General features: G+C 42.7%; 1 protein-coding gene across 1 annotated transcript in view; it reads left to right on the top strand.

The window, feature by feature from the left end:
- Positions 1 to 24692, top strand: part of LOC120024065 (methylmalonyl-CoA mutase, mitochondrial-like) — a 48715-nt gene that overhangs the window by 3862 nt on the left and 20161 nt on the right. The window contains exons 2-11 of the mRNA XM_038968175.1: positions 2905 to 3329; positions 3625 to 3992; positions 4237 to 4394; positions 5960 to 6131; positions 6408 to 6656; positions 6800 to 6911; positions 7898 to 8013; positions 14543 to 14658; positions 21074 to 21205; positions 23421 to 23568. Coding sequence (XP_038824103.1) covers positions 2912 to 3329; positions 3625 to 3992; positions 4237 to 4394; positions 5960 to 6131; positions 6408 to 6656; positions 6800 to 6911; positions 7898 to 8013; positions 14543 to 14658; positions 21074 to 21205; positions 23421 to 23568 — 1989 coding nt within the window. The 5' untranslated portion in view covers positions 2905 to 2911. The remainder of the gene's footprint in view (positions 1 to 2904; positions 3330 to 3624; positions 3993 to 4236; positions 4395 to 5959; positions 6132 to 6407; positions 6657 to 6799; positions 6912 to 7897; positions 8014 to 14542; positions 14659 to 21073; positions 21206 to 23420; positions 23569 to 24692) is intronic.

Raw genomic sequence — 24692 nt, 5'->3', positions numbered from 1 at the left:
CAGAGTTTAGGAGGGGAGCGTGCCAGGCTGGGCAGGGATGTGTTGTTTTTTTGCTTGTAGGTAGGCCTAAAATATTTTAGTTAAAATAACCCTATCGAAGCGGAAAGCTCATTGAAAGAGGTCATATTCCAAGCCTATTGGGCCAAAATCAATTATGGCCTATTGTATAGAGATAATAGAACGAAAATGAACGAACTAGAGATACATTTTTTGGGGTTAAAAATACTTTTCTACAATGACACACTTAGCTAGATACCCACCTCGTTCACGTAGTAAGTAGGCCTACATCATCATGCTTTCGGATACCTGTCTTTTCAGGTTCCACAATGATTCTTTAGTTTAGTACATCACTTCACTCCCTCTCTTGGTCCTCCTCATCTTTGTAAGTTACCTTGACTTTTCACCTGTGTGTTTTATCAGTTTCATTATGAAAATATTTTGCATACTAGATGACAGTAGCTAAAGCAAGGGGCTATAGAGCGCACAAGTAGACTACAAATGCATGCTGGGCCGGGCATGCCCTGAGCTTGTGAAGTGAGCGCTACTGGAGCAAAATTGGAACGGGCGAGAAGATCGACGCTCCAGCCTTTGGGAAACTCACTCCACGCACCAGTCAAATTGGGCACGCTCCACTTCTCACACTGCTCCACTCACATACACTGCTCCACTCATATACTCTGCTCCGCTCACATACTCTGGCTCACATACTCTGGCTCACATTGGTTTATTATGCTACAGCATCATAATTAAGTCTAATAAATACATACATACACCTGTGGTAAATTAAATTGATTGGACATGATTTGGAAAGTCACATACCTGTCTATATAAGGTCCCACAGTTGAAACTGCATGTCAGAGCAAAAACCAAGCCATGAGGTCGAAGGAATTATCCGTAGAGCTCTGAGACAAAACATTTCTGCAGCTTTGAAGGTCCCCAAGAACACAGTGGCTTCCATCATTCTTAAATGGAAGAAGTTTAGAACCACCAAGACTCTTCTTAGATTTGGCCGCCTGGCCAAATTGAGCAATCGGGGGAGAAGGGCCTTGGTCAGGGAGGTGACCAAGAACCCGGTCACTCTGACAGAGCTCTAGAGTTCCTCTGTGGAGATGGGAGAAATTTTCAGAAGGACAACCATCTCTGCAGCAATCCATCAATCAGGTCTTTATGGTAGAGTGGCCAGACAGAAGCCACTCCTCAGTAAAAGGCACATGACAGCCCGCTTGGAGTTTGCCAAAAGGCACCTAAAGGACTATCGAACCATGAGAAACAAGATACTCTGGTCTGAATGCCAAGCGTCACATCTGGAGGAAACCTGGCACCATCACTACGGTGAAGCATGGTGGTGGCAACATCATGCTCTGGGGATGTTTTTCAGTGGCAGGTACTGGGAGACTAGTCAGGATTGAGGCAAAAATGAACAGAGCAAAGTACAGAGAGCTCCTTGATGAAAACCTGCTCCAGAGCGCTCAGGACCTCAGACTGGGGCGAAGGTTTACCTTCCAACAGGATAATGACCCTAAGCACACAGCCAAGACAACGCAGGAGTTCAAGTCTCTAAATGTCCTTGAGTGGCCCAGCCAGAGTCCGATCTTGAACCCGATCGAACATCTCTGGAGTGACTTTAAAATAGCTGTGCATCGATGCTGCCCGTACAACCTGACAGTGCTTGAGAGGATCTGCAGAGAGGAATGGGAGAAACTCCCCAAATGTAGCTGTGCCAAGCTTGTAGCATCATACCCAAGAAGACTCAATGCTGTAATCGCTGTCGAAGGTGCTTCAACAAAGTACTGAGGTCTGAATACTTATGTAAATGGGGTATTTCAGTTTTTTATTTGTAATAAATTAAGAATAAATAAACTTTTTTTGCTTTGTCATTATTGAGTATTGTGTGTAGATTGATGAGAGGGAAAAAACAATTTAATCCATTTTAGAATAAGGTTTTTAACGTAACAAAATGTGGAAAAAGTCAAGGGTTCAGAATACTTTCCGAATGCACTGTAGATGCCCCAGTCTACATTAGAGCCCATTACTGGCCAGCCAGTCTGGCTCCATAGTTACTCATCCAAGAACCCTCACTATGACTACACTATCCTCTTAGGACTGTTCACATATAACGCATCACAAGCCTGTGTGTGTGTGTGAGAGTGTGAGGCTCTGTAATCTCCTTCATGTACTTGTCCACAGGGGACCCAGTCATACGTCATTGTCACTATGCAGAATCATATTATATTCATTCTGCATGTCTTCAATATCTCTTTTCTCTCGTCTCATTCCCTCTATACATAACACACACACCACCCTCCATCATCCTCTCTCTATTGGGGCGTATGCTGAAATTTTTCTGAAATAATTTTACAGATTTGGTAACAGAATTTCACATTTTAATCACTTAATAATTCATAAACAAATGTATATCATTAAAAACGTACAATAACTAGTTGATAGGTCTACCTTTACTTATTACTTATGTGAACTCATGAGGGAGAGAAATTAGAAAACATTTTAAAGATGTGTTTTTTTTGGTAACAGAACTTACAGAAGGCAGAAAAAACTATCCTAAACTAAATATTTCTACATTATTGTGTTTTGATGAATTTCTAATACCTTTTAAGACTTTTTCTGGTAGATGTTTTTTAAGATCCATTTTCTATCTGTTTGACAAGAAACCAAAGCCTTCGCTTATTGGTCGTTTTGTTAATGGAAAATGGTTGAAAAATGTAAATATGACTTACTTTCAGGAAAATATAGAGTTAGCTTTCATTTGACACCCAATGTTGGTGCTCATGGGTACTTTTACATGGAAATTACCAATGCTCAACAAATGAAACCAGAGTGATTTCATTATGTCTCATTCTTGTCCCTCTGTTTTTCATTCCTCTCCTCCTGTGTCTCCTGATCCAGGCCCATCATGCTGACCGCACAGAGGACATGTGCAGCTCTGGCTGCACGCCAACTTCTAGGAGCTCCCTGCTCCTCACACGGATTCATCAACACACGCTCACAGACACACTTCCGACAGTTTCGTACCGCAACGCCCTGTCAGGATGAAGTGGATCTGCACCCGGAGTGGGCCAGCCTGGCCAAAAAACAACTGAAAGGGAAGAACCCAGAAGACCTGATCTGGCGCACGCCGGAGGGCCTCAACATCAAACCCGTCTACACTAAAGCAGACTCTGCAACGAAGCCAGATGAACTGCCGGGGGTCTTCCCTTACACTAGGGGGCCCTACCCCACCATGTACACGTTCAGGCCCTGGACCATCAGGCAGTATGCTGGCTTCAGCACCGTGGAGGAGAGCAACAAGTTCTACCGGGACAACATTAAAGGTACTGCACAATACTCACTGCTGGTGTGACCAACTGGGGTTTTATGATAGAATATTGAAGTGAACCCAGGTTGTTGGAGGCTGAGTGGCACTTGTAAATCTTGTGATTGTGGTCTGTCTGGAAATGGCCTCTGTCAGGTGTAATCAGGCAAGGGTTCTTTCTCTACTTTATAGGTTAATAAAACAACATTTAAGTACATGTTTTTATCTGCTTATTTTTTGTTACCTCTGCCATTGTAATACGTGTAACTTCTCTCTCTCTCGCTCACTTCCCCTCTCGCTCTCTCGTTCTACAGCGGGTCAACAGGGTCTCTCGGTGGCCTTCGACCTCCCGACTCACCGCGGGTATGACTCCGACAACCCCCGTGTCCACGGTGATGTCGGAATGGCGGGGGTCGCCATAGATACCGTGGAGGACACCAAGATGCTGTTCGACGGCATCCCGCTGGAGAAGATGTCGGTTTCTATGACGATGAACGGAGCGGTGATCCCGGTGCTGGCCATGTTCATCGTGACGGGGGAGGAGCAGGGGGTACCCAAGGAGAAGCTGACAGGAACTATCCAGAATGACATCCTGAAGGAGTTCATGGTGCGGAACACCTATATCTTCCCCCCGGAACCTTCCATGCACGCCATCGCTGATATCTTCGCCTACACGTCCAAGGTAAGGACCTTAAATCTACAAACAGGGTAAAAAAAGCGTCCTCTGTAACTCGCTGCCTTGCAAATACAGTAAAAGTCCTCTTTTTTTTCTTCCACGGAAGTAACATCTAACTGAAGATACAGGCACGTACCTCAAACACAGGAGGTCCGTGACTGAATTCACACTGTTTCCCCATCAGGATTGATTGATTATTGTTATGATTGATTGATTGATTGGTTGAATGACTGGTTGTTTCCTCCGGTAGCACATGCCCAAGTTCAACTCCATCTCCATCAGTGGTTACCATCTCCAGGAGGCCGGGGCGGACGCCATCTTGGAGGTGGCCTACACCATCGCCAACGGCCTGGAGTACTGCCGCACTGGGCTGAAAGCTGGCCTCACTATAGATGAGTTTGCCCCCAGGTGTGTGCACACACACAGAGTGAGATCATACAATGTGTGTTGTCCCAGGCGCCTCATTCCTGTGTGATGCAGTGCCTCAGAGTTAGTGGCCATGGGTTGTTTCTGGAGAGGTTCTCTTTGTGATTTTCCCTGTGTCATTCCCAGTGTCTCAGAGCAGTGAATGTCCTGTCAGACAGACAGAGGTCTCCTCTCCACTAGACAGTTATTCACAGACTGTCCTCTCTGGCTTACTGGTTCACGTCATGTTTTTTGATGCAGAGCCATGTGATTTGCAGCGAGGTCAGAGGACACACACTCTAAATGACTCCCTAGGGTGAATGACAGACTGCTGATTGACGTGTGGTTGTTCGAAGGAAGTATTTTAAAGTTGCTGTGAGTTGACCGTCCTTTCATTTAGCCGTGAGTTTTAGCCAGCCTACGTTTAGTCCATTGTTCATTTAGTCGCTCATTTTGACATCTACAATAATGCAGATCCTTTTTGTCACAATTTCTCAAGTCACCTTACTGTCAGTCACGTAGATAATCACAGAGGTAGGTGACTGTAGTTAGTCCATGCATGTACACACACACACACCCTGCAGTGTTATTGATTGACGGGTTCCCCCTGAGCGGTATTGATATATGGCATGTGCATAGCATTAGGGTCTGTGAAAATCGATAGACCGATATTGCTTGCGTTAAATGAATTGCTGTAACTTATAATTGTTCTCAGCTGAGATCTCTGCTGTCACAACACTCTGCTCTATACTTTAGCTGTCTATTCATTACTTTTGGGAGTTTTAACCATACTTATTGATTTATTACATCTTTGTGTTTTGTCTGTAAACACCCTACGTGGGAAACCTGTTCTCCTAGTAATTTCTCTGGAGCATCAATATGAACGTGTGGATAATAGCAGACAGGTAACTGACAAAATAAAGGAAACACTTGAATGAATGAGGGATACAAAGTATATTGGAAGCAGGTGCCTCCACACAGGTGTGGTTCCTGTGTTAATTAAGTAATTAACATCCCATCATGCTTAGGGTCATGTATAAAAATGTTAAGTTGCCCATTATTTAGGCTACCATGGCTAGAAGAAGAGATCTCCGTGACGTTGAAAGAGGGGTCTCGGAGGAGCATATGGGGTAAAGGCTGTGCGTGTCTCAGCAGCCAGATCTCAACCCAAGTGAACCCTTGTGGGAGATTCTGGAGCGGCGCCTGAGACAGTGTTTTCCATCAACGAAACACCAAATGATGGAATTTCTCGTGGAAGAAAGGTGTCGCATTTCTCCAATAGAGTTCCAGACACTTGTAGAATCTATGCCAAGGCCCATTGAAGCTGTTCTGGTGACCCAATGTCCTAATAGGAGACTATGTTGGTGTTTCCTATATTTTGCTAGTTACCTGTATCTCATGTCTATAGAATGGTATACTTTGAAATCTCCTAGGGAATGTGCTTTCCAACAAAGGACATGCATACTCGGAATACATAGTGTTAAGTAAAACCAAATAACATTTTCTTCAAACGTTTGATACTCGGGTGCTTGTATATATCACTCTATACCCCTCCCTCTCTCCTCTAGGTTGTCATTCTTCTGGGGTATCGGTATGAACTTCTACATGGAGATTGCCAAGCTGAGGGCAGGCAGGAGGCTGTGGGCCACGCTCATTAAGGAGAAGTTCCAACCCAAGCTGCCCAAGTCTCTGCTCCTCAGGACCCACTGTCAGACCTCAGGCTGGTCCCTCACTGAACAGGTGGGCGGACGAAACGCATAATAACGTTATTTGATCGAGGCCAAGTCATGTAAATGGGGTGAACCTAGTCTCTTTACAACACCTGATCTAGTCTTATCTCCCTAGTCTTATCTCCTCTAATAAGCGATGAACTCAGCTGTTATCTGATACTTGCATCATCTGTCCTAAAAGAGGTAACTTCCTGTCCTACACAGTCACTTTACACCAACTGGTCTAGTCTAATTCAATCTATTATGACCTTCATATGTTCTGTATTGTGTATTCTGTTTTCTCCAGGACCCGTATAACAACGTGGTGCGTACTGTGATCGAGGCGATGGCTGCGGTGTTCGGGGGGACCCAGTCTCTACACACCAACTCTTTTGACGAGGCTTTGGGTCTACCAACGGTGAAGAGCGCCCGCATCGCACGCAACACACAGATAATCATCCAAGAGGAGTCTGGGATACCCAAGGTCGCCGACCCCTGGGGCGGGTCACACATGATGGAGGCGCTGACCGACGATGTCTACAACACTGCCCTAAAGGTGAGGGGTTAGAGGTCAGGGACAGGTTATGGGTCAGGGGGTCACACACACTTTACAATATATTTAATGGTTGTTTGTATTGATTGTGTTCATGTTTAAATGCATTAGATGTCTATCAATGTATTTTATCCCCTCTCCTGTAGTTTATCAATGAGATCGAAGAGATGGGAGGCATGGCCAGAGCTGTGGCTGAAGGCATTCCTAAACTACGCATCGAGGAGTGTGCTGCTCGCAGACAGGCTCGCATCGACTCAGGTACTGCAGCAGAACACACACGTGCAGTGCGGGCACACATGCACCCCTGTCCTTCTCCCATCTTCCCACCTCCCTGTCCCCCCTTCTGTTCTCTTTTCCCACCCACCCGCCCTCCTCTTTTTATTCCCTCCTCTTTTTATTCCCTCCTCTTTCTTACATCCTTCTTCCCTCCATCATCTCACCTCCCCTCCTAAAATGCCCCATATGTAATTCAGTGGGTATGCTGGAAGCATCAGTCCTCCACTCAGGCAGAACAGACACACTCCATATTTCATAGCTGCTCTTTAAAAGAGACAAGTCCTGGAAGTCTGCCGGAATATACGTAGCATTTACCATCTCAGCGGTCTATTTCCACAGCTCTAGTCAGGATCATACATTCATCATTGGCCTAGCGAACACTGGCCAGGGGAAAATAACAGACAGGCCGTGTGTGTGTGTGTCTGAGCTCCGACCTCTCCATCTAAGCCTTTGATCTGATTGCGGACCCAAGGCTGTCCTTATCAGATGCCTGCCCAGGGGTCGGGTCCTGTGAACATAGTGGGGGCTCGCAGGGCCACTGGGGTTTGTCTTGTGAACATGGCAGGTGTCGGCCTGGTTAGCACGCAAGGAGACCCGGCCGAACGCTACTGCTTTGATGCATGCTGAGAGGGGGGAGAGGTAGAGGGAGGAGGGGAAGAGAGGTAGAATAGAGGAGGTGGGGCCCACCGCAGCCATTGAACACAGTAGGGATGGATGGGTTACTTTCTATTTCCCTGCTTTCTAGTCCCTATATTTTCAAAGAGGTATATGGTATTAGCTGGTCATCGTGAAGTGAATACTGAAAGCTGTCTGAGAGAAAAACGAATTGCGATGTCTTATATCGCTTCTCTGAACCAGCAGCAAACAGACTAGGAGGGGTGTGAGTGTGTGTGTGTGTGCGTATGAGCGAGTATGTGTTTGCCTCTACCCCCTCTCTGACTGTGTGTCCCTCTGGTTGTGTCCCCCAGGTTCGGAGGTGATTGTTGGGGTGAATAAGTACCGTCTAGAGAAAGAGGAGTCAGTTGATGTGCTGTCTATCGACAACACCAACGTACGCAACAAACAGATCGACAAACTCAAGAAGGTCAGTGTCACACTCACCCCAAGACTCGACGCGTAATTCAAAAAAACGACCCAACCAATCCTCCATCCCTCTTACGTTCATTTCTAGTTAGTAAAACGTCTCCAAATATTGACCTTTAGTTAGTACTCCACCATCTTTGCCTGCTTCTTGGGCCTGGGAGGCAAAACACACACACACACACACACACACTGGACCTGGCTGCACAAGTTAGGCCCTTGGGTGGATCAGTCGGTGAGCATTGATAGAGTTATGGCTCCACAGTAGTAGTATGATAGTCTACATAGTCCAGACTCAAGGAAACATCTCATATGACATAAGCCTGGTATTGTTGGCCTACAATGCCTCACTGCATCACAACTAAGGCCATTTTGTTTTTCTTGACCTCGCTATTTAACACGAATCACAGTCAAAAGGTTCACAACCTCTTGGAAATGAAGGAAAAAGTTATCTTTTTAAACTCACTCTAGATATCGCATCAGTCTGACAACCTCTGACCTATAATACTACAAATAGGTTTTCCTCTAACCATATTTTGTCCCATGCGAGATGTATAGATTAGAAGTTCGATAAAAGGATAGACTTTGGATTGCTTAAGTTAAAGTTCAACTGAAAGGTTCGAAAAAATGATGCTTGTATTGTTTACAAGTTGTTCGCATTACCAAGATTGAACCGATCTTCCTCGAATCATCTGTAGAGAGACGAGAAAAAGTTAGATGAAGGTTTACGTTTAAAAATGAAATAGAGGAAAGCCTCTCTTTCCCCTCACGTTGCTCTCAGTCATCATCCTTATGACGACTTTCACCACACATCATTTTATTGTGAATAGAAGACATTTATCTGTTTCTGGGTTTGCGAGCTGTTGGCTAGGCCATACGTGCCAATACCGGAGTGGACACTTCTGGTATAAAATGCAACATAAATGTTTTTTCGTGAGACTTGAAAATGAGATGGAAACCCATTTAACTTGTATTTTTTATTCGGTACATGGGAATTTATCAGAAAAAAAAAAAAGCTTATTAAAGATCAGTGATACTATCAAGAGCAGTGTGCGGTTTCCTTTTTCCTTCATCTTGTTCAACTGTTACCATGCACCTGCAAAAAAGATTGCTTAGATGTGCGAGTGCCTTTTGAATTTAGAATATTCACATAATCTATTGCCAACTGGATGGAAATCGAGCTTATCACAGGAAAGCCAAATAGGAAAGGCAAAAATGGAGACCAAATACCACAATACATACTTTACATATAGATAGCTAGGTAAGACCATAGATATCCTGTTAAATTACTATTATAAGAATTCAAATTCCTAATTCTATGGGTAAGACATCATCATAAAATGTGTCTTCTTGTTCATCAATGATTTTAGTCCTCAAGGTTGGCTGGTTTTTCTTCCAACTTGCTTTGCAATTTGTCATCTTCGCCTTGCTTACAGATTTGAACAGGAAGCGGGTTTACCTCATTTTGTAGTCATCAATATCGGATATAAGAAAGAAAAGAGAGAAAAGAGATTTGACTTATGTCCCATAGGTTGTTTCGCATCATAGATCACTAGATACTTCTAGTACAATGAGACAGTAATGCCCTGAACAGTAGAACATGGCAGCAAACCAATTTAGGTTTTCACTAAACATGTCAGATTTGAATTTAAGATTCAGATACTGTGAAGATTTACCTCAATAACCAAGTCCGAGTAGTTCAGTGGAAAAAATATATGAAAGTCAAAATTTGTCTTTAAAGGAAAATAAAAATCTTTATTTTAAATATTTTTATCTCTCTGTTGGATTCAGTTCAGGGAGCTCATCGTTTTGACATATTTCAATAGCATTTGACGTTCACATTTTCTAGTGTTTATCATTTATCAAGTTTTATCATTCTGTTCAATGTTTTTCCAACCGTGTCACCTCGTGCACATGCCAGCAATGATGATAGTTAATGTGTGTAATAATGTGAGTGGCAATCGTGTGTAGATGCTTACTGACAAGAAGACATTTGTTTACCTAGTGCCGTGGGCCACAGTATAATTAGTGCCACTCTCTGCCTCTCCTGGAAGGTCACTTAACATTGGAATAGAGCTACAGTCAGGTTGATAATTATTGTCAACTTTGATAAAGATGAACAAAAACACTGTGTAAAAGAAATAATACAAATACTGAGCTATATTGTATGCTCCCCCCCCCAAAAATTGAAATTATATTATTTTATACTAATACAATTGCGCAGAGAAATACATTTTATTTCAACAACTAAAGATTGACACCCCTGTTTTCAATACTCCCCTTGGGAGGATAACGTCACTGAGCCTTTTTCTAAAATGTTTTATGAGATTGGAGAAAAATTGGGAGGGATTTAGATTTTATTGGAATCCTCATTGGTCGATGTCAGTGGTGACCACTAGTCTTCCTGGAGTCCGACACAATGAAAAAGACATTACAGACAAAAATACTTTAGAATTGACATATATTTAAAAACATTAATACAGACATTACAGACTTACACGCACACATACAGTGCCTTCGGAAAGTATTCAGACCCCTTTTCAGACTTTTTCCCAAATGTTGTTACTTTACAGCTTTATTCTAAAATGGATTAAATGAAAACAAATCCTCATCAATCTACACACAATACCCCATAATGACATCACAATACCCCATAATGACATCACAATACCCAATAATGACAAAGCGCAAACAGGTTTTTTGACATTTTTGCAAATGTGTTACAAATAAAAAACTGAAATACCCTATTTACATAAGTATTCAGAACCTTTGCTATGAGACTTGAAATTGAGCTCAGGTGCATCCTGTTTCCATTGATCCTTGATGTTTCTACATCTTGATTGGAATCCACCTGTGGTAAATTCAACATGATTTGGAAAGGCACACAATTTACAATTTAGTAATTTACAATTTAGTCTGTATAAGGTCCCACAGTTGACAGTAAATGTCAGAGCAAAAACCAAGGCATGAGGTCGAAGGAATAGAGCTCCGAGACAGGATTGTGTCGAGGCACAGATCTGGGGAAAATGTCTGCAGCATTAAAGGTCCCCAAGAACACAGTGGCCTCCATCGTTCTTAAGTGGAAGAAGTTTGGAACCACCAAGACTCTTCCTAGAGCTGTCCGCCCGTCCAAACTGAGCAATCGGGGGAGAAGGGCCTTGGTCAGGAGGGTGACCAAGAACCTGATGGTCGCCTCTGACAGAGCTCCAGAGTTCCTCTGTGGAGATAGGAGAACCTTCCAGAAGGACAACCACTTCTGCAGCACTCCACCAATCAGGCCTTTATGATGGTGTGGCCAGATGGAAGCCACTTTTCAGTAAAAGGCACATGACAGGTTGCTTGGAGTTTGCCAAAAGGCACCTAAAGGACTCTCAAACCATTAGAAACAGGATTCTCTGGTCTAATGAAACCAAGATTGAACTCTTTGGCCTGAATGCCAAAAGTCATGTCTGGAAGAACCATCTGGAACCATCCCTACGGTGAAGCATGGTGGTGGCAGCATCATGCTGTGGGATGTTTTTCAGCGGCAGGGACCGGGAGTCTAGTCAGGAAAGATGACCGGAGAAAAGTACAGAGATCCTTGATGAAAACCTGCTCCAGAGCACTTAGGACCTCAGACTGGGGCAAACGTTAACCTTCCAACAGGATAACAACCCTAAGCACACACCCAAGACAACTCAGGAGTGGCTTAGGGGCAAGTCTCTGAATGTCCTTTAGTGGCCCAGCCAGAGTCCGGACTTGAACCCGATCGAACATCTCTGGAGAGACCTGAAAATAGCTGTGCAGCGACACTTCCCATCCAACCTGACAGAGCTTGAGAGGATGGGAGAAACTCCCCAAATACAGGTGTGCCAAGACTCTAGGCTGTAATCGATGCCAAAGGTGCTTCAACAAAGTAGCGTTAAGGGGCTGAAAACGTATTTAAATGTCATATTTCATTCTTTTTTTGTTGTTGTTGCTTTGTCATTATGGGCTATTGTGTTTAGATTGACGTGTGTAGATTAAAAAATGTTTTAATACATTTTAGAATAAGGCTGTAACGTAACAAAATGTGGAAAAAGTCAAGGGGTCTGAATACTTTCCTAATGCACTATACATTATTACTTATACATATGCCAATAAAGATCTTAGACCATTGCTCCATACAGAATATTTCCAGATCCTTGATATTCTTCGTCTGCTCTTCTGGACTACCCTCTTCAATTCAAACCACAGGTTTTCAATGGGGTTCAAGTCTGGAGACTGAGATGGCCATTACGAAATGTTGATATTATGATCAATTAACCATTTCTTTGTGGATTTTGATTAGTGCTTGTGGTTATTGTCTTGCTGGAAGATCCACTTGTGGTCAAGTGTCAGCCTCCTGGCAGAGGCAACCAGGTTTTTGGCTAAAATGTCATGGTACTTGGTAAAGTTCATGATGCCGTTGACCTTAACAAGGGCCCCAGGACCAGTGGAAATAAAATAGGCCCATAGCATCAAAAATCCACCACCATATTTTACCATACGTATGAAGGACTTTTCTTTAAATGCTTCTGTTGTTCAACGCCAAACCCACCACTGCAGTTCGTAGGCCAAAGAGCTCTATTTTCATTTCATTTGACCATAGCACTGGTTCCAATCCAAGTGCCAATGCTGTTTATCAAACTCCAGGCAGTGTGTCACAGATATTGAATATGAAGCATAGTTAAGTGTTTCCTGTGTGATCAAATCTCTTAATTAGTGTGTGTGCTACTCCGTTCTCCAGACTCCCTACAAGTGAATCCTAGGTCTGACTGGGTTTAGGATCCAATGAATTTCTACGAAGGTTATTAGCTTGGCAAATGCAGTCTGAGTGAAAACCCATCCCTGTCAAGGTTGAGTTACCGGTACTGATTTTCACTTATTAATCAGGAATTCCTGCCTTTCTGACATCATCCCATCCCCCCCTGATTCCCTGTTGTCCTAATCACACTCACAATCACTGCTACTGGAAAGGACTTCTGGGTCAGTCAGGACAGGTCAATTAAGACAAAGACAAACTCATTACCTAGTGACAAGCTGGGCTCAAACCCAGTCTGTCCTCAGCTGAACCTGAAACAAGCCTGCAAATGGAGAGAAGAGTTTATGAAATTACTTTTATTTAAAATCTTAACAATATCACTCTGGATGGAAACATTAGTGAAATGGCCCAATTCACCTACCAAAACGAATTTGCCGTTTTGTCACCACATCAACTCCCCATTAATGTAATTGAATGTCCAATGGCTTGGTTGGCTGATGTTCAGTTTGAGGAGTTGAAGCCAACTTCTGCAATTATTCAAACCCTAATGACATTTCTGGCTCTTCATTGTGCTACCGGGTAGTGAGTCACTGTCAAAGTGATCCCTCTTGTGGGCTCGATAAGCAGTGGCATTGCCAGTTTGTAGTGACAATTAATCCCTGTATTTATCATGTAAATGGTTGTATTTTGTCATTTAAAATGCCATCGAACTAAGACCACACTCGGTCATAGTGTGTTGTACATTGTTGTCATTCTAATCTTGTCAGGGCCACAATCCACAAGAGGTCTCTTCACAGTCCGCAAGTCCAGAACAGACTATCGGAGGCACACAGTACTACATAGAACCATGACTACATGGAACTCTATTCCACATCAAGTAACTGATGCAAGCAGTAAAATAAGATTTAAAAAACAGATTAAAAAACACCTTATGAAACAGTGGGGACAGTGAAGCAACACAAACATAGGCACAGACACATGCATACACACACATGGATTTTGTACTGTAGATATGTGGTAGTGGTGGAGTAGAGGCCTGAGTGTTGTGAAATCTGTGAATGTATTGTAATTTTTTTAAATTGTATGAACTGCCTTCATTTTGCTGGACCCCAGGAAGAGTACCTGCCTTGGCAGCAGCATGTCAATTTAGTTTGACTTCGGTTTGGCTTCTCATTCTTAAGCCCTAGTCTGGTCTGTATTCGCGTTGTCCAACTCCTCTGACTATTGTTGTCATGGCAATGACAGTGGACAAACACAGCAGAGAACTAGGCTAAAGCACTTAACAGAGATGGACCACCAGGCTGTGAGTAAGTGGCCATTTTCCTGTCCAGAACATGTGTGGTGCCAAACATTGTTCTCAAAATAATGTCTCGTTCGATGTAACGTCCCTCGTTCTGACACATGGTTTCTACGAAAGTAAGGGTTCAAGACTGAGAGGTGGAGAAGCAAAGCAAAGGGATATCCTTGGACTGGGAACCAGGCCAACATTGGGTTGTGTTATGGCTGTTATACATCATTGTCAATATTAAGCAAAGCAAAAGACAATTCTGACCCCATTAAGGCACAACAGTCTATGATCTCACTAAACCGCAATGTAGACAATGTCATTATATCAATACAATGAAAAGCCCGTAGAAATATAATTAGAACATATTAGGGTTCGCTGGAGATTCACTGTTGAGGCTATTTGCTTCACTCGGAGCTAAAAGGAATACGTGAGTTAAGATATTGTTTTATATGTACGTATATCAAGTCTGTGTGTCTCCTTCAGGTGAGGGCGAGTCGTGATGCTGAGGTGGCGAAGAGGTGTCTGTCGGCCATAGAGGAGTGTGCTCGTACCAAGGAGGGGAACCTGCTGGGGCTGGCTGTGGAGGCTGCTAGAGCCAGGTGAGAAACTACCCTCGCTAGTCCTATGGTCAGCAACCCTGGGCTCATTGTCACTTTTGAAGGAAACTTGACTTGCTGTTGAGAGTTAGAATAGTAGAATACACAAGGTGCGGTTTCGAAATTTGGTTGTGCATCAGCAGTTTTCCTTTTGTTATGTCAGTCAATGACAGTCACTCAATTGTCACTCTAAATGTTTTTAGATTGGTAAATTAGTTGTCAGCTATCTAAACTTGTAGTAAGCATGGCGGAATTGCCGACCGGGCACGAAGGGCACGTGCCCACGGGCCCTGACCTGCAAGGGGCCCCCATTGACTTTGTTAGCCACTCTCACTCAGATATCATTGCAAAATGTGTAGAATTTCACAAAATAAGCTTTAAAACTGCTAAAATGCCTCTTTACCCAATGGCAAAATGAGTAGAATTGCATGAACCAAAAACCAACCAAATCTTGCTCATGACTGTGATACTTGTATGTGGTTGTTTTTCCTCCTAAATTTAGTCTAGTTGAATGTAAGTCACTCTGGTTAGGAGTGTCGGCTAAGTTGACTGAAATGTCAATAGAAATAATACTAAAATGTTATTACCCTTGAAGGAAATTTGGTTTGCTCATACATGAAATACTGTTGATTGGCTATTCGTTATACACAAAATGGGAACATGTCATGCCCAACAATAATACAAGCAATTCCTCCAACTAGCTGAGTAAAATTTAAATGAATCTACACAAGTAACAAAGGTCTTGTGAATGACCACATATCCCTCCCTACAAATACACTCTGTTGCATAACATGTATTTATTTATTTATAGGAAACAATACACATTAATCAACATCAATATTACAATAATGCAACATCCATGTAAATGTGCCGGGGTTAGCCAAAAGATAATTTTCACCAGTAGTCCCTGGGCAGCCACTATACAAATACTCACTAAAACAATACAAAATACAAATGCATTACATCCAATAATATATAATTCTGACAACAACAACACTATCATCAACTGTCGTCTTACATATGAGGAACCACCGATAACTCATGTGTACAGGTTTGGATAGATTTGAGCCATGTTTTCAATGAAAATGTAAAAGTACAATAATCAGTGCAGCTTCTCAAGTCCATGTGCATTACATTACAGTATATTATATCTCTAACAGAGAAGGCCGATTGACCGAATTTACTGTGTCAAAGGGACAACGCATTCCCCTCTAGTTACTGCCCTTGTTATCCTGGAGTTACATTCTTTGAGCATGATGTGCCGGCATAGAGGTGGAGGGGCAAGACCACGCAGGACCTTAAAGACAAGGCTTTCATCTACATACTGCTTAAAGCTGTCCAGACGAAATCAATTACGTTTGTAAATTATATAACAATGGTGGTAACTGTTTTGGTTTGTTATCAAAAATGTCAAGTGTTTGTTTGTAGAGTGATTCAATTGGTTTCAGACTAGTAGCTCCTGCTTGTGGCCAGCATGTGAGGCAATATCTCCAATGTGAGAAGATCATAGCATGCATATATAGTTCGGTGGCCTCCAGAGGAAGGTAAGTTCTTATAAACTTAAAGTTGGATAATCCAAACTTGACTGTGTTAACCACCTTCTTCACATATTTCTTAAATGTCAAGTTGGAGTCCAAAATGACGCCGAGATTAGACCTGAAGTTAGACACAACTTTCAGATTCTCTCCATTAACAAGAACAGCTCGTTGGGAACAATCAATGGATTTCTTAGAGAAGTACATACAAACAGTCTTGTCGATATTTAAATGCAGGCAAGAATTAGTCATCCATTTAGAAACATGTACGATAGCTTCAGTGAACTTGTTAACAACTAGTTGTCTATTTTTGAGTGTACATACAGAACTGTATCGTCTGCATACATCTGCATGTTAACTTGTGGGCAAGCATGTGGGAGATCATTCATATAGATGGTAAACAGAAGGGGACCTAATATTGACCCTTGTGGGACCCCAATGTTATTGTAAAGAGTGGCCGACTGAGTGTCCCCCAAACGCACCCTTTGACGTCAGATAGGAATACATCCAACAATGACTTCAGTGGACACATTAAGGGAGGGTGGTTTGGATAAGAGGACCTCATCATTCACAGTATCAAAGGCCTTTTTAAGATCCAAAAAGACTGCAGCGACTTCACCACCTATGTCCAGTTTAGATTTAATGCACTCCAGAAAATAGCAATTGGCTGTTTCGGTAGAATGGTTAGTTCTGAATCCAAATTGCATGTGATGTATGGAGTTTCCCTGAATGAGGTGATCAGTCAGATGATCAGCCACCCATCTTTCAGCTACTTTTGATAGCACTGGAAGAATGCTTATAGGTCGGTAATTTTCCACCAGTGTAGGGTCACCAGAAATTAAAACGGGTATCACTGCAGCAGACTTCCAAGCATTGGGGAAGAACCCGTATTTGATGGACAGATTAACTAGATGTACAATAGGGGCAATCAGAGAATATTTTTGTCTCTTCAGGAATACAGTGTCTAGACCAAATACATATTTTGTTCTAGAGCTCCTGAAGAAGCTAATAATACTGTCCACTGCTGACGCGGAGATTTCAAGAATTCTGAATATTGGTTTATTATTATCTATGGGATTGAGAACTGTGGTCTTGGTTGAAAATATTTGATCAGTTCTCTGCCCTTGTTAAAGGTAGTGGATATGAAATCGGAGTCTTGAATTAGAATTCCCATTAACCTTTAATTCAGGATGTTTTTTGTACTTTTCAGCTCCTCTCCCTGTTAGTTTGTTGAGATTTTCCCAAATCACTTGGCATCACATGATTTAAACACTTCTGGTTTTAAAGTTATGTATGTGGTAAAGGAATGGCTAGAACAGGGACAGATGCCATTTTAACAGACCATATGACCATTCTCTACAGCCAGACAGACAAAGATGCTCTGTAGTGTAAACAATGATAACGGTGATGGCAACAGTTGTACATTTTGTTAATAACTGCCTTTTAAAACGCCCAAGGACAGTGTACATAAAACCATCCTGAAGGATAAACATACCAACAGAACACCGTAAGAACATTTAAAAACACCAGTTGGTTTTAAAGCAACAGTATTACTGTTAGTATGTGCTATGAAAAGGAATAGTCATAGCACAATGTGCAGGAGTGTTTCAGCCATTGAAATCCTTGGGTGGGCCGCCTATAATTTTATTACATTTTTTTAAATAAAATTTTATGTGATGGAAAAAACACAAAAAATTTGGGTTGGGGCCTCTAAAATAATCTTGGAAATTCAGCCGGGCCGACAGAGCCCTGCCACTCCCACCCTTTTTGATCCAGACCCCCCCCCCCCCCCCCACTAATGTGTAGTTATAAACATTGCACAATACGGGTTTAGTGTAGTGTAGGCCTATGTGGCTATGTAAAGCAATAGCCACTGCACAATATCTAGTGAAGTGGGCTACTATGTGACCACACTGAAGATGAACTCGGTTACACATGTATGGCGTCCTGCGAGTGTAGCCACTGTAAAATCAAGCTGTAAAACAGATGGAAAAGTAAAGACATAACAGATGGTGGTAAGACTTACTTGTAGGGCACTTTATAGGACTGGCAAACCATTTAATTCAGCAGCAATTGCATACTTGATTATACACGCAATTAAAAACGATAAGGACTGTACAGTATATGAAATCAAAGGAGACATGGGGTAAAGTTGAAGGAGAGATGGAGTAAATCTGAAATTGCCACATATTGCCTATGTGGTGCACGGCGATATAGTTATTTATCCCGCAGATGTTCAGTAGGGTATAACAACATGATTATACAGTACGTATTCAAAGAATACATGTTTTTCTTTTCAGGGGATTGTTTGTCAATGTTTCCTAAACCTCTCCTCTAGTAGGCATCCCACCAGCCAGTTCCACTTATTTGATCCATTCAGCACAAGCCCACCTGCCTCCACCTGTCTTCTACTGGTAATCAATCACAGAGCCTTTGAATACTTGACTCCGGTGGGCTAGTTCTGGATTAGCTCAAATAAGATGAACTGACAGGAAGGTCTCTAGGAGAGGAAAGTTTTTTTAATTAAAAAAAAATATATATATTTCACCTTTATTTAACCAGTTAGGCTAGTTGAGAACAAGTTCTCATTTACAACTGCGACCTGGCCAAGATAAAGCAAAGCAGTGCGACAGAAACAACAACACAGAGTTACACATGGAATAAACAAGTGCACAGTCAATAACACAATAGAAAAAAGAAAAGTCTATATACAGTGTGTGCAAATGGCGTGAGGAGGTAAGGCAATAAATAGGCCATAGTAGCAAGAAATTACAATTTAGCAAATTAACACTGGAGTGATAGATGTGCAGATGATGATGTGCAAGTAGAAATACTGGTGTGCAAAAGAGCAGAAAAGTACATTAAAAACAATATGGGGATGAGGTAGGTAGATTGGATGGGCTATTTACAGATGGGCTATGTACAGCTGCAGCGATCGGTTAGCTGCTCGGATAGCTGATGTTTAAAGTTAGTGATGGAAATATATGTCTCCAGCTTCAGCAATATTTGCAATTCGTTCCAGTCATTGGCAGCAGAGAACTGGAAGGAAAGGCGGTCAAAAGAGGTGTTGGCTTTGGGGATGACCAGTGAGATATACCTGCTGGAGCGCGTGCTACGGGTGGGTGTTGTTATCGTGACCAGTGAGCTGAGATAAGGTGGAGCTTTACCTAGCAAAGACTTATGACTTGGAGCCAGTGGGTCTGGCGCCGAATATGTAGCGAGGGCCAGCCGACTAGAGCATAAAGGTTGCAGTGGTGGGAGGTATATGGGGCTTTGGTGACAAAACGGATGGCACTGTGATAGACTGCATCCAGTTTGCTGAGTAGAGTGTTTGAGGCTATTTTGTAAATGATATCTCCGAAGTCGAGGATTGGTAGAATAGTCAGTTTTACAAGGGTATGTTTGGCGGCGTGAGTGAAGGAGGCTTTGTTACGAAATAGAAAGCCGATTCTAGATTTAATTTTGGATTGTAGATGTTTAATATGAGTCTGGAAGGAGAGTTTACAGTCTAGTCAGACACCTAGGTATTTGTAGTTGTCCACATATTCCTAGTCAGAACTGTCCAGAGTAGTGATGCTGGTCAGGCGGGCGGGTGCGGGCAGCGAACGGTTGAAAAGCATGCATTTAGTTTTACTAGCGTTTAAGAGCAGTTGGAGGCCACGGAAGGAGTGTTGTATGGCATTGAAGCTCGTTTGGAGGTTTGTTAACACAGTGTCCAAAGAAGGGCCAGATGTATACAGAATGGTGTCGTCTGCGTAGAGGTGGATCAGAGAATCACCCGCAGCAAGAGCGACATCGTTGATATATACAGAGAAAAGAGTCGAACCGAGAATTGAACCCTGTGGTACCCCCATAGAGACCGCCAGAGGTCCGGACAACATGCCCTCCGATTTGACACACTGAACTCTGTCTGAGAAGTAGTTGGTGAACCAGGCGAGGCAGTCATTTGAGAAACCAAGGCTGTTGAGTCTGCCGATAAGAATGCAGTGATTGACAGAGTTGAATGCCTTGGCCAGGTCGATGAAGACGGCTGCACAGTACAATCTTTTATCGATGGCGGTTATGATATCGTTTAGTACCTTGAGCGTGGCTGAGGTGCACCCATGACCAGCTTGGAAACTGGATTGCACAGAGGAGAAGGTACGGTGGGATTCGAAATGGTCAGTGATCTGTTTATTAACTTGGCTTTCGAAGACTTTAGAAAGGCAGGGCAGGATGGATATAGGTCTTTAACAGTTTCGGTCTAGAGTGTCACCCCCTTTGAAGAGGGGGATGACCGCGGCAGCTTTCCAATCTTTAGGGATCTCGGACGATACGAAAGAGAGGTTGAACAGACTGGTAATAGGGGTTGCAACAATGGCGGCGGATAATTTTAGAAAGAGAGGGTCCAGATTGTCTGGTCCAGATTGTCTAGCCCAGCTGATTTGTACGGGTCCAGGTTTTGCAGCTCTTTCAGAACATCTGCTATCTGGATTTGGGTGAAGGAGAAGCTGAGGAGGCTTGTGCAAGTAGCTGCGAGGGGTGCGGAGCTGTTGGCCGGGGTTGGGGTAGCCAGGAGGAAAGCATGGCCAGCTGTAGAGAAATGCTTATTGAAATTCTCGATTATCGTGGATTTATCGGTGGTGACAGTGTTACCTAGCCTCAGTGCAGTGGTTTGGGAAACACTGACATAAACAATCACCTAATAAATACATAACAGCATTTTTCTTTGAACCCAGGACTCCCTGGCGATCAGTGCAATGCAGTTGTTACGGAATAGACAATCCTGATTTAAATAAATAAAGTAAGCTGAACTGGTATTGAAGGAGAGCGTTGTGAAACCCTGCTGGTATATTTTATTAAAATAGAAGTGTTGTTGAAACATGTTGTTGTGCATTCCCCAGATGTTCTGTAGGGGAGATCACGGATGCCATGAAGGCTGTGTTTGGGGAACATAAAGCCAGCACCAGGATGGTGAGCGGAGCCTACCGCAGCGAGTTCGGAGAGCATGAGGAGATCTCCACAACGCACAACCGGTAAGAGCAGAAAGAAAATAGTACTTGATTCTCTGTTGTACTTAATCTGTTAGAATGTAGAATATCTTCTCTGCTCTGTTTTCAACCCCCTGAGACAGCATACTAGGGTTTGTAGCAATATTGAATAACACAAAACATATTGAAACATGGTTGGGCGATATCAGCTTTGTCCTATCATGATTCTGCTCTTATAAAATGTCAGAAGATGTTTTCGCCTCCTAGCAGCCAATAATAATTTAAAAAAGAGAGAAAAAACCACTGCTAGCCATCACTCGCATGTTACGGGAGAGGAATCGGAACATTGACACAAGATAGTGGAGCCAAATATTTTCTAGTAGACTATTCTACTCTATTGGAGATGTGACACGAAAGAGATGTGTAGCCTAAGCCTATCTGTGTGTCTGTGTGTGCCGAAGTGCGAGTGACACAAAGTCAACATCGGGTGATGGTTTGTTAATCATCATGGGCTGCAGAGCAAGCAACTCTGCTGTCCTTAGAACTGGATAATTATATACTGATTTGCATTTTTGCCTCATCCTCCTCTTATTAGGCCAGGGCTTACTATGCGTTGTAGGTAGGTTGAACATTGTTAGAATAACATGGAAATAGGCCTATAAGCCGACTATTGGCTATGCATCCTTTCTTTCATAAGCTTTGCTCAGCTGTAGCCTAAGTTTTTTGACTTCTCATTTGATTTTTCCATCTTGGCATTGTTAGCTGAATTTCACTTTTTGTGGCCTGAAATATTTGACATTCAAAATAAAGCTGTGTCAAGTCATGTTCATATCAAATTGAGAGAAAATCGAAAATGTGGCTTTTAAAATAATAAATGTCCGCTATAACAATTTACCTCGACTTTTGGCCCTTGCAAAACAAAAACATTTTCTGATCTAACATTTTGTGCTGCTTTGGTGAAACTCTTAGCTCTGTCTACATAGTTATCTTGCATTCTGTAAATACAAATTTTTTTTTGAAATAACTATATCCATATTTGTTATAGCCTGACTCGGAATGTCATCCATGCACTGCCCTGCTTTGCGCTGCCTGTCTCGGCTCTTTCCTGCGGGGCGGCAGTCAAGTTGAAATAGGTTAGGTATCGTTTGTCCCATCATGAGGTCGTCACCATCGACGATGGCTGTCATCCTCGATAGTATCATCAGTAATATCGCCCAACCATACAACACACACACACACACACACACTTGAAATTAGCACAGGGTCAACTGCAGTGCAGAACAATTTCCAGGTTAAATGCCTTGCTCAAGGGCAGAATGGCTCTGACACCAGCAACCTTCCACTTGCTCATCCCACTGTGTGCCTGTCCTGGGATTTGAACCAGTCACTCTACTTGTCTGCATTTTCCTTCCCAGTAAGCTGACTGCCACCTCTTGACTCGATCTGATCGATCTGCAGAACAGTTCAGCTACAGCAGGATTCCTATGAGTCTATACTAAGCTTTTCCTCTCATAGACAGAGCCTAAATCAGGTTTGTTCTCAAGGGACGCAGCATTCAGTCTGGCTTAACCAGGCTAGATGGTTGTCCCCTTGGGAAGCCAAAGTGATTGGCATGCTTCTACTCTTCAGCAATGCATGGAGAAGATGTTTGAAGGCCCTTGTTGAACCTCCTATGTGATTGTTTGTGCTCAGGGTTTTCAACTTTCTCCCCCATCAAGTCACTATTGCTGTTGTTGTGTCTGGAATTACAATACATTTAATTTGTCTAGAGCCTTTCAAGACCTAAACTTGAATAATATTACACATTTCTGAACAGGGTTGTGGAGTTTAAGAAGAAAATCGAAGCTCTTTGCTGGCAAATACACCAATGCAATAATTTGCATTTATATAGTGCATTATTCAAAGCAAAGGTAACTGACCTCATCAACCACCCATTTGTACAGTAGCATCCACCCATCTGAGCCCTTTTATGCTAGACTGACCACTACACATACAGGTTGTGTTCATTAGAGCACACCATACCAAAGCATTTTGCAACGGAAAACAAAAATATGTTTATTTTTGGACAAGTTACGGTAGTCCTTCCTTGTTTCAGTTCGTTTTCTTCTGTTTGGTGTCTAATGAATACTACCCAGCCATCACTACAGTCCCTAAAATGACCTCTCCTTCCCTGTCCTCTATTGAGTGTCCAAGGTGGTTGTGTACAATGAAACACTTAATTATTAATAACTATTGATATGACTTATTAATCTTCTCCCAGGGTGGTAGAATTTAAGAAGCATGAGGGCAGGAACCCTCGTCTGCTGGTGGCCAAGATGGGCCAGGACGGCCATGACAGGGGGGCAAAGGTCATCGCTACGGGATTCGCTGACCTGGGATTTGACGTTGACATTGGACCGCTCTTCCAGGTAAGCTTAGTTGGCTAGCTACTGGACTTGAAGAGAAACGAAATAGTATTTATTTCCCAAGTGTTCACAGTAAAGAATAACTCCACGACAGGGAGAGAAGATCAAGTGAGGCAGGGATTCAAACAAACGCAGATAAACAACCGAGGTGATTTCTCTTCGAGCAGTTAGCAGCGAATGGGGATCTCTGCGAACTTTTGTGAAATTGCCTTAAATTGCCTATAAATCTATTTCTGTGCTTAAGTCGTTAATTTGCGTTGGGTTCAATCCCTGCCTCAATGTTGTTTTAGTCACACCTCAACTAATTCTTAAAGGTCACGGCAGTCATTCACATAAGCTATGCCAGGCATAGTACAATGATCACCGCACTATGGAACTGGAACTGGTAACAATGGGACTCTAATCCAGCAATGTTAATGCTGCATGCAGACATACCACATCATATTCGTACTTGGAAAAAGCCCTTACTATAAATCTGCAGGTGGGTCATATCTTGGTCAATCGTCCTTTTAAGCGATTAAAGCTGGAATTTGTTTGTGAGTGTGAGTCCACCTGGTCTACTCTAGACCTATGGAAAGCCTATGGAACATTCCCTACATGGGCATGGCAAACATCAAAGCTGCATACCGGCCAGTTCACTACGTTTCACCACTCTCCCCTTGTCATTCTCCTAGCGAGGATAGTTAGAGAGACACTCCAGTCTTGTTAAAACGTCCCAGCCAATCCCTGAATCTGAAACAACATGAAATTCACTACTTTCATTCATCTGCTTGCCCTGCCCTCATATTTAGTCTCACATTGAAGTGTTTTACCATTTTATTTTCAGGACAACATTTGCCAAGTAGCTATATTCATGAGTTTTATTGACATGTCAATAAAGAAATAAGGTCTGCCAAGCCAAAACCTGATTTCAATGTTTTTTTTATCTAAGAATGCTTTGCTCAGTGGGAAATGACTATCCAACTAGTCAGTGACAACTGTGTGGAGTTTGACAGCAGTTATGTGAGCTGCAAACGTTGTTTGCTTAGCTAGCTACATGCCAAATGGATAGGCTACCCTCACGTATCTGAAATGACACGATCAATTGAAGTTTACTGATCATGAAAAGCATGCAGTGACTTGCTGCA

Source organism: Salvelinus namaycush, chromosome 29 (genome assembly GCF_016432855.1).
Source record: "Salvelinus namaycush isolate Seneca chromosome 29, SaNama_1.0, whole genome shotgun sequence".
Taxonomy (NCBI): domain Eukaryota; kingdom Metazoa; phylum Chordata; class Actinopteri; order Salmoniformes; family Salmonidae; genus Salvelinus; species Salvelinus namaycush.
This window is presented reverse-complemented; position numbering and strand designations above follow the sequence as displayed.